Genomic DNA, 13,962 nt, shown 5'->3' with positions numbered 1-13,962 from the left:
GGGGGGGGGGGGGGACACTCACGCAAGTCTTTTGTATTTTCTTCACCCCACCTAGAAGCATTTTTAAAAAAATACACGAAAGGACTTTAGAGATAATTCGGTTCCACTTTAATCTCTTCATTTTGCAGAAGCTTAAAGGGAGTGATGGTGAGAAAAGTGGTCCAAGGTCAAGGGTTACTTTAGTTGGAAAAACGAGGGGTTGAACAGGATAGCCCCTAGAGAGGAGTTGTTTTTTTGCTACTTTTCTCTCCCCCGCCCCTCCCCCTTGCTTATTTCGTGGATGAAATAATCTTTAGGCAGGTCAAATACTCTTTAAGGAGATTCTTCCCTCCCCTCCCCCCAGTTGGCTACAAGACACTGGATCACTCTGCAGATATTCAGATGTCATGGATACTCACTTGTTACCCAAAGGCAGAACCAAATATGATTGATCCCTTCTTCTTACATACTCCTTACCAGCCCAGCTCCACCATGGTAAATGCCATGGAGCATCTGCTCTGTTCAAGTCTTCCCTCAGACTAAGGAGAAAGTTGAGCATAGGGATATTTCTGGCAGAAACTGGGAGGAACACCTCCTCCTAGCAAGGACACTTTTCAGAGAGACTTCCTGAGGTTAATGGCAAAGGAAATACTTTGGGTCTCCCAAGAGCCCAAACATAGACACCACAGAGTGAGCATCACTCAGGATGGGGCTAGGGAGGTCTGTTTAATTGGCTTGGTCTTTTTTTTTTTTTTTTGGCTTAAAATCCATCAGGACAGAGCTCATCTAGAAGCCACAGGCCCATTGTGACTGTGAGAACTCTTTTTGTCACTTGAATGAATTCTCATTGGGTCTAAATTCTAGGGAATTGCATTTTTTTTTTTTTGGTGAAATTACTCTATAGATAGGATCAATAAGAGAAATATGAAGGAGCAGAAATTTCACCAAAATGTCAAAATCAATGTGAAAGTTTGTTTCTTAGTCTTTTCCATTTCATATTTTTGTCCTTGGATTTTCTTCAGACCCTGGATATTGTGACCTGAGCAAGCAGTCCATGGGACAAGAATTTTAAGATTTGTTATAGCTTCTGATGTTTGTGAGATAAATTAGAAATCATTGAATTTTGTTTTTTAACCTTATAGTCAAGCAATCTGAGGCCCAAGAAGGTGAAAATATTTGCCCAGTGGTCTATACACAGACAGAAGTTAAAATTTCACCCTAGGACCTGCTCCACCAATACTCTGCTTCTTTCTCCCTCTCTTGACTGCTCTCTACCTGGTGGTTAGACTGTTGGGAAATATGAAGTGTGGATTTGAGAGTGGCTAAAATCTGCCCCTTGAAATGTTAAGCTCCAATTTGGGATAGGAGTAGAAGGTGGAAAGTTTTTAGGGGTAAGGGTTTGAGGCCCCCTAGGGAATGCAAGGAAGCTCTGACACTGTCTGTCTCCTGATGTGGCACCAAGCCACATACCCTCTCAGGGCAACCTTCCATAGGAAGGGCAAAAACTGGGGTGAAACCCAAGTCCCAATACAACGCTGAATCTCTACCTCCCCTGAGGACCATTTGGAATGGGTACTGAGAAGTCAAGGAAGTCTACAATTGCCTCATCTCCTGGCTGCTGTAAGATCCCCAAGTGAATTGAGCCACATTCCCCAGCAAGAGGTTGGAAGCTGCCTGGGGGTTGGGGCAGGCAGGCTGGCAGATAGACCCCTCAGATATGCAGAAAGGATTGCTTCACAGTCCATGCATCTGACTCCACATCCCACTGCAAAGAACCCATTTAAAAAAAAAACTGTATGAAGGCATTGAGCTCCAGGGAAAATAACTGGCCTCCTTGGTCTCTCATAACTACTGTGTAGCTGTGTATCCCTTATTAAATCCTCCATGAACTCCTCTGAGTCCTTCCATTTGAAAATGCAAGGGCATGGACTAAGAGTGTCCCTTTTGTCTTCAGTATCTCTGGTTTAAATACTGCTCCCCATGGAGGAGATGAGAGCCCAGTTGTCTTTACTTTTGGACATGCAGAGAAAGAGAGAATTCTAGCAGCCTAGTGGAGAACAGTTATCTCCCCCAAGTTCCTTTCCCTCACCTCCACCCCCACTGATTGTGACAGGTCGTATATTTGATTACACAAAATAAATTGGGAAATCATATCTCTGCAGTCCCATCTGGGATTATTTATTTCGCTACATCCACAGCCGGTCAAAGTCGTGAGACTGTACAATGCTAAGAGAAGCTTTCCACGAGAGGAGGTGGATTCGAGGTCATCTTTGGAGAAATTAGAGCCATAACTAGCCACAGAAAGGTCCTTCTACAAGATGCCCAGAAGTTTCTAAACATCAGTCACCACCCCTGGCTCTGCGGCAGGTTGATTTAGCACGGTATCTGAGCTGGTGGTAGAAAGGGGGGAGGATTCCCACCAGCCGCTTTCTGCATCTCGAGGCCAGAGAGTCTGGGCAGTTGGGCGGAGTCCGGAGGAAATCAGGACTTGAATTTCCCCCAGTCTGGAGCTCTGTATGGGCCAGTTGGTTGAGATGAAATGATAACAATAATATAAATAACTCTCAAGTACTGAATGCTCAGCATGGGCGAGTCACCCTGTCAGGTTGCCAAGTACTCTAAGGCTAATTCTATTTTGCAGTTGAGGAAGGGGAGGCACAGAGAAAGGTTAAGGATCCTTCTTAGCATCCCCTGGGCCAAGGAGTGGCTCCGACATCTGGGCTCTGGGTTTCCCGCGCGGAGGCGCAGAGCCCTGGCTGGGAATCCGCAGAGCGCAAGCTCAACTCCTGGCAGCCGGGCCCCGTGAAAGGCATAAGCATGCTGGAGTGGGGCAGAGGGGCCGCGGCTCCATGGCCAGCCCGGAGATGTTGGATGAGTGAGTGGGAGACAATTTGAAACGCTCTTCCTCCTTTTATTTAATTTACTATTAGTTTTTATTTTGGAGAGGTGTTTGGAGAAAAGGAAAAAAAAAAAAGTCACACCAAGAAAAGAAAAAGAACTCTGCTCCCTCCTGATTTTTTTTTTTTTAAATTCGGGTTCCCTTGCTTGTCTTGCTAAAGGGGTTCTCACCAGATGAGAAGGGGTGCAGATCAAGAGAGATTGGGGACTGGAGGAAGAGGGGAGCATGGGGGAACCCCACCCCTCTCACCGCCTCACAGAGATCCACTCACTGAATCAACTGAGGTGCTTGTGCTTGGTAATTTGCAAGAGGGACTCTGAACTGTATGTTGTAATATAGTGTCAGTTTACAAGCCAAAAGCACTTCACTGAACACATCATCGGTCCCCCCTTGGCCCCTTTTAAGAAAGAGACCTCTAGAGCAGAGCCGGAGTCCTTTTGTCTCCTCCTTTCAGTCAAGCTCCAGGAAGCATTCAGCAACCTGGCTCTCTGTAGGCTGCAAATACTGTCACCTCAGGAAGAAAGGAATGTCTATAATGGAGCTAGAACTCAAAGACATTCTAGCCTCATTATTACCCAGTCTTCACAAGGAGCCAGGCCAAGAAAGGGCACCCTTCCCATTTTGCAGATGAGGCAACTGAGGAGTGAAAGAATAACTGACTAGGGTCGCACAGACAATGGAACAACAAGTTCAAGTTCTCTGTCTATTTCTTCTGAGAATTTAGTTTACTGGCCAGTTTGCATAACTGTGGATTCCTTTCATAGTCCAATCAAAAGTATTATAATTTTCCCCCAAGGAAAAGGCACATAATTTCCAATTCAGTATGGTAGCTTCTCAGACATCCTGAAGTTCTTCCCAGGAAAAACCCTCTCCCACCTCCCCCACAGCATTTCACTTCCCAAAGATTAGTGGGAGAGGGGTTCTCTGGAGGCATTCAGGGAAGGAGGATGGAGTGTAATCCAACAGGATCATGATTACAGCTGCTTGTCCCCAAGTAAAACAGATGGGGGTGTAGGGAAGGAAGGACAGGCTGGGAGGGGGATAGGTGGAGATAGGCAGGATGTCTAGAAAGGGCAGCCCGCGCTCTTTTGCAGATTCTTGCTGAGGAGTTGAGGGAGTGCTGGAGAGGAAATGTTCTTGGGTCCATCCACCTGGAAGCCACCAGTCTAGCTACTCCAGGAAGCTCTAGTAATCTGCTTTCCCTACTTCTGGGCCCCATGAAGTAGACACAGGGGGAAAGGCTAGCCCCATCTCAGCCAGAACATTCCCAGGGACTTGTCCTCTTTTTCTGTTCCAAGTCCCAGGTGTCAACTCCACTGTTCTAGGCTTCCCCAACCCCAATCCCATCTCCCCTCTTGAGTTCAATTGTCGCGGTTTATTGTTTTCTCACTATATAGTTTTTAGAGCTTGAACTAGTTCAAGGGCTGCTCAGCTAGTAGTTTACTTTCAGTTTAGGAAACTGTCTTTCCCTCTTCTGTTCTCTCCCTTCTCGCACTGTCCCGCTTCCCCTCAGTGTAGTTACCCAAAGGTAGCAAGTCTTTTTTTCTGGACTTTGTTAACATTAATTTTAAATGCGGGTTAATGATTTCATCTTGACCCGCATGCTTGGGCTTAAAAGCAATAAATAAAATAAAAGCTCAGTTTGCCAACCCCTGCACATACAATCTGCTCCGGTGGTGGAAGTATATAGTTTGCTTGCAACAGGTTTGTGGGGCAGAAACACTGAAATGCCTGTTTTTAAAGGTAGAAATGTAGATAGCACAAGGAGATTTGGAAAAAAAATGAGAATGATTTGATAAGCAAACAAACAAAAAAAGTTTCATGTTATATTACAAGGGTGCCACTCCTAACTCCAAGTGGTAAAATCAGAAGTGGTGCAGGGAAGTAAACAAAACAAAAACCGAACAAACAAGGATGCACTGGCAAACCCAATGTGAGTCTTGCAACGCCAACTGGGGACTCCTCAGCAGAAGTTTCTGGGACTTCAGAGCAGAGGCCAAAGTAGGACCAAAGTGCTTAAGCCAATCCTTGACTCTCCCCTGGATCTCTGGGTGACCCAGGACTCATTGCTGAACTTAGGTTCATCACTGGAAGAACAGGGATAATAACACATTTTTGCTGTGGTCAAGAATTCACATGCTCCAGCAGAGGTTAAAAAAAAAAAAACACCCTTTAAAGAGATACACAAAAGGTAAAACTCATTGGTGTTTATTAGGTGGTTCCAAGGAAAGGGCTGGAAGGTTCCTGTGACCTTTTGTCTCCTGTCCTAGCAGGCGTGCACTGCTCCCAAATTAGTCTCAGAGAGACTCCTAGAGAGATTGAAATATCTCAAGGAATAAGTCTCCCTGAGCATCGCCAGCAGCGCTGGGGAAAAGCACCAGCACAAATAGAAATCTAGTGCCTGGTGGCCAGGGAAGAACTTAACATCACCAAAGGCACAGGGGATACCTGCCTTTCCAACTGTCCACATTAGTTTCAGTCTTTCCTAAACAGCCTTTGTTCCCATTTCTCTGAGCCTGGTTAACTTCTAACATTCTGATAGAATCATAGAAAAGTAATGTTAGAAGCAGTTCAGCAATTTACTTCACCCAACAAATATTTATTGTCAGTCTACTATGTATGTGCTCAGTACAAGGACATCGAATTTCTTAATCTGTTTCCTACACCTACACCGATCCTACTTGAGAGGGCTTGACTAAAGATGAAACGAGAAAAGCTTCTATATGATTTTAAATATTTAGCTCAAAAATGGAATGCAGCATTGAAATAGTTTATTAATTCTTTCGATTTGTTGGAAATTTAATTTTGTTTTAGACATTTTTATGAAGGATTTTTTTGAGGGAGATGGAAGAAAGTTTTTTTTAAAAATACATTCCTGCATAAAAAGGAATTCTTTTTTAAAAAAGCTTTGTTTAAATGCATTCTTAGAGCGACTCTGCTGTACCGTATTTCTTAGAGGCGTGCATTTCCATTCTCTCCAAAATTAATTGTAATAGCTATTAAAAGCAGAAAAATAAAACTTGTAGTTGAGTTGGCCACCTGCCTAACAAACTCTTATGAAAGTTAATTCTGCCGAGAACTAAAAAATAAAAAACATTAAAAAAAATTCTCTCTCTCTCTCTTAAAAAAAAAAAAAAAGAAAGAAAGTTAATGAACTATTTTGCATTCCTGAGGACGAGCAGCGTTACCCACAAAACACCCACAAGTATTTGTACGTTAACTAGGCTCCAGGGTGCAAGATAACCGTTAATTTACTAGTGCAGGAGAAAAAAAGGATGACGCTGTGCTCCCCATTTCAGTGGCCTTATCTCCTCGCCCAACTTTGGTCAGTGATTGAGTCGCAGAAATACTGGAGATGCTGATAATGCAGAGACCAACGCTAGCTTTTTCTATCTCTTATTTTTTTACCTTCTGTTGTGTACAACGCGATTCGTGACAGTGTGTCTCTGCCCATTTCCTAGTCGGTGAGATAAATGGCGATTTCTTCCCCGCAGGTGTCCGCACACTTCAGATTTAGCTTTCGGACCAGAGACCCGGCTGCATCGAAGGCCCTGCGGGCCGACTCTGGCTGAGTTAGGCAGGGAGGAGCGCCTCTACCGCTCGGAGGAGGAGGGCGCCGGGTCGGCGAGCCTTGACCAATCAGCTTGCACACCGCCTGACATCCGGCCAATCAGAGGGCTCGAAGCTCCGGGACCAGAGTGGATAATACAAGGAAGGGGAGCCGAGGCTGGAGACTGAAACGAGTGGCTCCGTGCAGAACGCAGCTGCTTGCGTCCGCTCCCAGATCCGGAGATCTGAGCCGAGCCGGGGCTGCCGACCTTTCCCCACCCGGCTTGGGTCAGAGGAAGCCGAAAGTGGTCTCAGCGAAGTGAAACGCCCCAGGGTGCAGAGGACCGAACACAAGTTCGCTGAGTTCGGGATGTGCCGGGCGATGTTGCTGAGGACTTGACTCCCCTCATCCCCTTCTCATCTTTCATCCTTCCCCACTATCCAGTGGGCTCTGGGCCTCCAGCAATCAGCACACTCCCACCCCCGATTTCTTGGCAAGGGGTGCAACCCTGATTTCTCCTTGTATGCACATCCTGCAGCTTGAGAACCAGATCTCCAAGCTGGATATCTTTTGACTCGGCTGCTAACCCGGGCCTCAAAGTCTTGGTGAGTGCTGTGATACCGCTTGGGGTGTCAGGGAGGGCTGAGGCATCTTTCCTTATCTTTGCTATTTTACTTGGATGCCTTGTTCTAAAGATATAGACCAAGCCCTATGCACACAGAACCCTGTGCGGTCCAAGTATTATTGATGCTAGAAGGCATCTGCATCTTTATTTCCCTTGTCTCTCTGGAGCTCTAATGACAGCATAATGCTGATTTTCAACTGAGTATTTGCGGGGTAGGGGAGTGATGAAAGGATCTCTTCAAGTCCACGGAGGAGTACTTGTGGTGTTGTAGGTTGATGAAAGACATTTGGGAAGCATGGAGTGGTAGATCTGAAGGGTCCTTTGTAATCAAAAGAAAACTAATTATTCCATCAATGTTCTTATATTCACCATGGCCATGCTTGTTGGGTATGGGAAAGCTTGACAAGTGGCCTAAATTGGCCTAGTTGGACACAATACATACGTGGTTGGAGTCAGTGAATTATTCAGGGACTTACTTATCCAGAAAGTCATATTAAGCCAAAGAGGGTCACTGTGAAAGGTCAGGTGCTCACAGAGTACTTGGAATTAATAAAATATAATCCTTGCTGGTTGCAGATCCCTGGGACCCCTAGAGATAACAAGACAGACATGTGAGAGACATGTAGAGGACAGGGTACATTAAGGCGATAGGTCAGCAGACAAGAAACTGTAAACCTGAAACTCAGGAAAATCTCAGGGATGGTCCCTGATGGCGGCAGGTGGGTTTTTGGGCTTATTTGTGTCTCCCCAGAGTGTGCGCAGCTGAGCCAAGCGAGGCACCCGCGCGCAATGGCCGACCGGCAGGCAGGCCCAGGGGCCGGGGACTGGGAGATTGACGTGGAGAGCCTGGAGATGGAGGAGGACTGCTGCCGGGCACCGCCAACAACGCCGCCCGGGCCCAGCCCGTCACCCGCGGACGGGGATGGCGAGGACGACGAGGAAGATGATGAGGAGGACGACGACGCGGAAGAAGAGGGCGACGGCGAGGAGGCAGGAGCGTCCCCGGGGGTGCCGGGCCAGTCGGAACTGCACCGGGGACTGCTGCCCCGGCCACCCCCGGCGCCTCAGGCCCTTCCAGTCCCTGCCAGGGCAGTAGAACGCGGCGCGATCGCGGGCGGCAGTGTGGAACCGCGTAAGCTGAGCCGCACGCCCAAGTGCGCGCGCTGCCGAAATCACGGCGTGGTGTCCTGTCTCAAGGGCCACAAGCGATTCTGCCGCTGGCGAGATTGCCAGTGCGCCAACTGCCTGCTGGTGGTGGAGCGCCAGCGCGTCATGGCCGCCCAGGTGGCGCTCCGGAGGCAGCAGGCCACTGAGGTGCGTACCCACCAGACCCGGGGCGCGCTTCCCCTGTGCGTCTCGGGCCACGATAAAAATCTTGTTCGAAAGGGACCCGACACTTGCTCGGTGTTGGCCCAGGGCATCGTGGCGCCAGGCTCTTCTGCGGAAGGATGATGGGGACAACTCTGCGCACATTGGTCTGTAGGGTTGGGAAGGAGGTAGGGATAGCCTCGGTCATCACTGCGGAACTTGGCGTAAAAGAAAATTTTTGTATTAAGAAGGAAGAAGACATAGAGATAAATATAGACACCTTGAAAATAATTAGGCCCATTTGAATCATTATGAGAAAATCGTTTCATTTTTGTTTTTTACATTTTAAAGTTAGTTTTGGTGATGTTCTGGCGAGGGAGGGGGAAGAGAGTGGTTGTCAAACGGAACAATTCTTCGTGTACTCCTAATGCGCATAGCCTAGAGGAATAATATACATAGCAAGCCGTGCAGGTAGTGCTTCCACTGTTAATTGGCTTTTGGAGAGAGCTTGCTTCCCGGGTTACAGAAGAGACGAAAAGTGCTTGGGAAGTTAGGTGCCTGCAGCAGCTACTGTTTATGCAAACTGCCAAAGAACCAGAGCGGCCTCCCACCACTGCGGCTCCGGTTTTGAGGACAGCCAGTGTTATCTTCAGGGTCCCTGTATTTGGAATGCTCAGCCTGAGCGAGGCCTTCCCCAGCTTTTTGACACCTCCTCACCCCCCCCAGCCTGTGCAGGAAATCCAAACTGCTATCCGCATGCTAGGCAAGCGTTCTACCGCTGTGCTACATCCTCAGCCCATAGGAGAAATTTATTTTACTTTTTTGGTGGAGAGGGACTGGCAAGTGGGACATCATACATACCAAAGCCAGTCATCCCTAAGGAAAGCCTCCAAGAGCTCACTCAGGGCCACCATGGAGTTCGGTCATTCCTGTGTTGGGCATGGTTCATCACAGGGCCCTCCATTCCTGTACTTCCCTGCCGCCCACTGGATTGGATGCGGGCGTCGAAGGGCCCGGAATCTCACTGACTTGATGGTGACTGAGGGCTGAGTGAGAGGGTACCCTTATCTTATCTCCTCAGCGGCCTCTAAAAGTTTTGGGAGCTTTCAAGCGCACCCCAGTTGCCCAGTGAACAAACTGGCATTACAACCAGACTCTGGAAATTCTGTCTTTCCCCAGCACTACCCAGCACTCCACCCCTCCTTACCCTATTTCTCAGAGAAACTCATCCCGCATTATGCCCAATCCTGTCCCTGGGCCTACTGGGTGCGCAGAATACTCTTCAAGCAGGGCTCCTACTGTCTCTTCACTATGGATTTCACCTCCCTTCACTTCTGGTCACAGGTATTCTTTGGGGTGAGTCTGTGAGTGACTCTGATAGAGAAAGCCTGGAGTCCTGCTCACCAGTTGTCGGTTTCAGAGATAGCCTCCACCTCCTTGCCTAGGGGTGCTAATATTAATTTGTTTGGAATCTTTTTTTTTTTTTTTTTTTTACCATGGGATGACAAAATAAATATATTTAGGCTGGTAAGGGTTTCTAAATGCCTTTCTGATACCCTTTCCCTCTCCCTTCTCTTTCTCACAAAATCTTTCAGGATATTATTTTGTTTCTTGTGTTTACAGGACAAGAAGGGGCTTTCCGGGAAACAGAATAATTTTGAACGCAAAGCAGTGTACCAGAGGCAAGTTAGGGCACCTAGTTTGCTGGCCAAAAGCATTTTAGAAGGTAAAGTAATGCCAAATTGTCCTTCAGCTTTTTAAACCAAGTTGAGTGACTCTCATTGCTCAGGCATATGACATATTTATTAACCTCTGCAGGAGCTATCTGAGAAGACACTTTTTATTAGTAAGTTTTCCTCTAGGAAGGAAACCGGGATACAGAAAAATAAATCTAGTGTACCTGCCAAGGTTTTTAGTCACCATCAGTTTAATAATCCTAATAATTTTGTCATCTGCTTAATAGTTAATGGTTAAGATAAAAGACATGAAATTGTAACAGTATGAGAGGGATGTACAAAGACATACCACCGAGTGATCCTGGGGCAGATGTCTTGCAAAGAAAGAAATTCTCTCTCTTTTTTTCTCTGTGTGCACGTGTATACACACACACACACACACACACACACATACTTTCTTTAGTTGTAGCAGGAGCTAAATGTACAGAGTGAGTTTAACAGCTACCCATGGACAATAAGGACTTCTAGTCTGGGTCTCAATATCAGATTCCACCACTTTTCAATATACAATTTTCCTTTCTAGATATATTGGTAATTGTTGTTATTCCACACTTCATTTTCCTGTCTTTGATGGTCAAGATTGTAGAATCTGAAAAAGATTTTGAATCAAACAATTAGAGTAGAGGTTTAAACTAAGTAGAGTGAAATCTGTAACTCGTGTCAGGCTTTCATTTTGTCTAAAGCCTAACGATATGTTAATTTAAAAAAAATATTACTTGTTTTAAAAAAATTCTTTATTTGGATATGAAATTTATCTTTTGACATGCTAAGCAATACCATGACTATCTTTCGCCATTTTCTATATATTTTCTTTAAATTTAACTAAATATTACCTTATATTTTGCTTCTTCATAAAATTCTCCTTGAAAAGTTGATTTGTTTTTCTTGAGGTAGACATTTGAGTTCTGCATTTTTTGTGTAACTTCTGAATTTGGTTGGTTCTGGATAAGTTTTAAAGTTTGTTCCTGTCTCACCCTGTGTTGTGCACTTCTGACCTTAGAGCGGGTTCTCATGAATTAAGTATGAATTTGGTAAACAGATGTATACCAACCATAGGGAGGAGCACATTGGTAAATTGAAATTTTGCCAAAGCAACTTGAGAAGTTTGAGGACTTACATGGAATAGTAAATTTAAGTAAATAACTTCCTGGCAAACACTTGGCATAGAAATGGAAACATTAATTTTCAAATTTTATTTTATTTGCAAATGAGTATGATGGGTTTGTCACTATGTAAACACTAATATCACAATGGATTCTTCAAACAAACTTGATAGTGGTGTCTGGGGATGATGAAATGCTCAAAATGTTTTATGCTATCAGGAATTCTATTTATGTTATACTAATCTTTGTTTTTGACTTTGTTGCTATTCACATAATGTGCAATAGCTTAATCTGTGTTCTAATGATAACTTGTTCACCTGTTTTGGTATCTGGCCAACCTTATGGAGCTTGGGGAAAAATGCTTTAAACCTATTATTTTCAGTATAGCAGGGGATATTGCTCCCTCCCCCCTCATTTTGTTTTGTTTTGCTTTATTTATACTCGTAGTCAGGGGAAGGCATGATTAAATTGTTCACTGCAAAGCGTGTTGGGCTAGTTAACAGCTCTTTTCAATTTTCTATGCTTCTCTGTTTCCTTAAGTCTTTTGTTTTCTTTTTCTCCTCACTAATGTCCTTTAACTTTCTTTCTTTCTCTTTTTTTCCTAGTTCTCCTTGGATTATTCTACAACTGTATCAATGTGTACATATGAGTCATCTTTAGAAAATAAAAGTGACATCAGCTCTAGGTATAGCTATCTTTTCTAATAGTGAAAAAAGATGACATGGAAAATAAAATACTGAAGCCAGATGGTCAGCTTTGTCTCTTATTATGCAGGGATCTGGGAAGAATATTAAAATCTCAGTTAATAATGTACACTTGTCAAAGAAAACAAACCTATACCAACAAAACAACAGTAATGAAAGATTGTAATATGAATATCCTTTTCCCAAAGAGACCCATTTAAAATTGAACCTGTAGTTTTGCTTTCTGTATAAGAATATTAGTGACATAGAGATAGTTGTTCTGCTGGTTTGTGGTGGTTCTTTTGCCTTCTGGATTTCCAGAATTTTCTTTCCTAGTTGTTAATCTCTACCTTGTGCACTGTTTGCTTATTTTAGGCTATCGTCCCATAACAGCGGAGACCTACCTAGGAGGCACCCTACCTCTACCTCCCCCAGTTAGTGACAGGATGAGGAAAAGAAGGGCCTTTGCTGACAAAGAGTTGGAGAACATTATGCTGGAGAGAGAATATAAAGAGAGGGAGATGCTGGAAACTTCCCAAGCTGCTGCCTTGTTCCTGCCCAACCGCATGGTGCCTGGACCTGAATACAACTCCTACAAAAGTGCCTACAGCCCCACCCCAGGGGAACCGCCCAGCAAGGACTTCTGCAATTTTTTGCCCACCTGCCTTGATCTCACCATGCAGTATTCAGGGTCTGGGAATATGGAACTAATTTCTTCTAATGTTAGTGTGGCCACAACATATAGACAGTACCCCCTGTCCTCCCGATTTTTAGTTTGGCCCAAGTGTGGCCCCATTAGTGACACTCTCCTCTACCAGCAATGCCTGCTAAATGCTACCACCTCAGTTCAAGCCCTGAAACCTGGGGCCAGCTGGGACCTGAAGGGAGCACGGGTTCAGGATGGACTCAGTGCAGAACACGACATGATGCCACCCAAACTGGAGGGTTCCCTTGTGCTGCCACACACGCCCGAGGTCCAGACCTCTAGAAGTGACCTTCAGGGTCACCAGGTTGTCCCAGAGAGGTCTGCCTTCTCCCCACCCCAACGGAATTTCTCTCCCATTGTTGATGTGGACTCCCTGGCAGCTCAAGGGCACGTCTTAACCAAGATCAGCAAAGAAAACAGCAGGCACCCTCTGCCACTTAAACATAATCCATTCCATTCATTATTCCAGCAAACGCTTGATGACAAATCAGGTCCTGAGTTGAAAACACCATTTGCCAAAGAGGCCTTTGAAGAGACCCCAAAGAAACACAGAGAATGTTTGGTCAAGGAGAGCCAGAAGTACACATTTACAATAGATAGGTGTGCAAAGGACCTTTTTGTAGCTAAACAGGTTGGAACAAAACTCTCAGTGAATGAACCGCTGTCATTTTCTGTTGAGTCTATTCTTAAGAGGCCTTCGTCTGCCATCACTCATGTGTCTCAGTGAAAGGCTGCTTAAGTGGAAAGCTGGATTTTCTGCAATCTCAGTCCTTGCCATGTGCTTTTTTTTTTTTTTAAAGTTAAAATGTTTGTGTAAAGAAATTTCTAATGTAAGTGATGATGATTTCTAAAAATTCTATATATACATATGCATGTACCTTTTCTTACCACATAAATATATTTAAACTTAAAGATGGACATTGCTTAATGTGCAAATTGTAAAGTTCTGTGCTTTACACAGCATTTCATAAAGCAATAAAATTGACACTATCTTTTAAAAGACCCAATGTTTGCTGAAGCAAATAGCTGTTTCTGCCTAAATGAAAAAGCGACTGTTTATGAAATGTGTTCTTTATTTTTCTATGTTTCTATGTATTCTCCAGTGCTCTTACTGATCACTGGGCCCCCAGGAAAACTCTTACAATGCATTAGCTTTGCATTTTTTTTTTTTTGTGCTGGTGGGGAAGGATCCTTGAGCATGTCAGACTAAAGTTCAGCTCATTGAACTTCATTTCGAAAACTAGCTTTGCATTTTGAAGGGCTTATAAGTTTAGCTGTACAAGACAGGACAAAATAAATTTAAGGAGAATGTTAGGGCTGTTTGCATTTTTTCATGTTCATAGAATAGTAATTTCATATAGTTGATTAATTTG

At 44.7% G+C, this 13,962-nt stretch overlaps 1 protein-coding gene across 3 annotated transcripts; it reads left to right on the top strand.

Moving 5' to 3' along the window:
• The first annotated feature begins 6,624 nt into the window (after window positions 1–6,624).
• On the top strand, window positions 6,625–13,594 carry Dmrt2 (doublesex and mab-3 related transcription factor 2). 3 transcript variants are annotated; one of them, XM_048806852.1, is made up of 5 exons: window positions 6,625–7,033; window positions 7,805–8,367; window positions 9,985–10,087; window positions 11,806–11,885; window positions 12,259–12,399. In XM_048806852.1, exons 2-4 carry the CDS (start codon window positions 7,843–7,845, stop codon window positions 11,847–11,849), a joined length of 672 nt encoding a protein of 223 aa, XP_048662809.1. In that variant the 5' UTR covers window positions 6,625–7,033; window positions 7,805–7,842; the 3' UTR covers window positions 11,850–11,885; window positions 12,259–12,399. The 3 variants fall into 3 exon arrangements, with proteins under 3 accessions (XP_048662809.1, XP_015348378.1, XP_048662808.1); XM_015492892.2 differs by lacking the exon at window positions 11,806–11,885 and having other exon boundaries at window positions 12,259–13,594; XM_048806851.1 differs by lacking the exons at window positions 6,625–7,033; window positions 7,805–8,367; window positions 9,985–10,087 and having other exon boundaries at window positions 11,807–11,885; window positions 12,259–13,594.
• Window positions 13,595–13,962: the final 368 nt, after the last annotated feature.

The sequence above is a fragment of the Marmota marmota genome, unplaced genomic scaffold (genome assembly GCF_001458135.2).
Source record: "Marmota marmota marmota unplaced genomic scaffold, marMar, whole genome shotgun sequence".
Classification (NCBI taxonomy): domain Eukaryota; kingdom Metazoa; phylum Chordata; class Mammalia; order Rodentia; family Sciuridae; genus Marmota; species Marmota marmota.
Note: the sequence above shows the minus strand (reverse complement) of the source record. Positions and strands in the feature narration are given on the sequence as shown.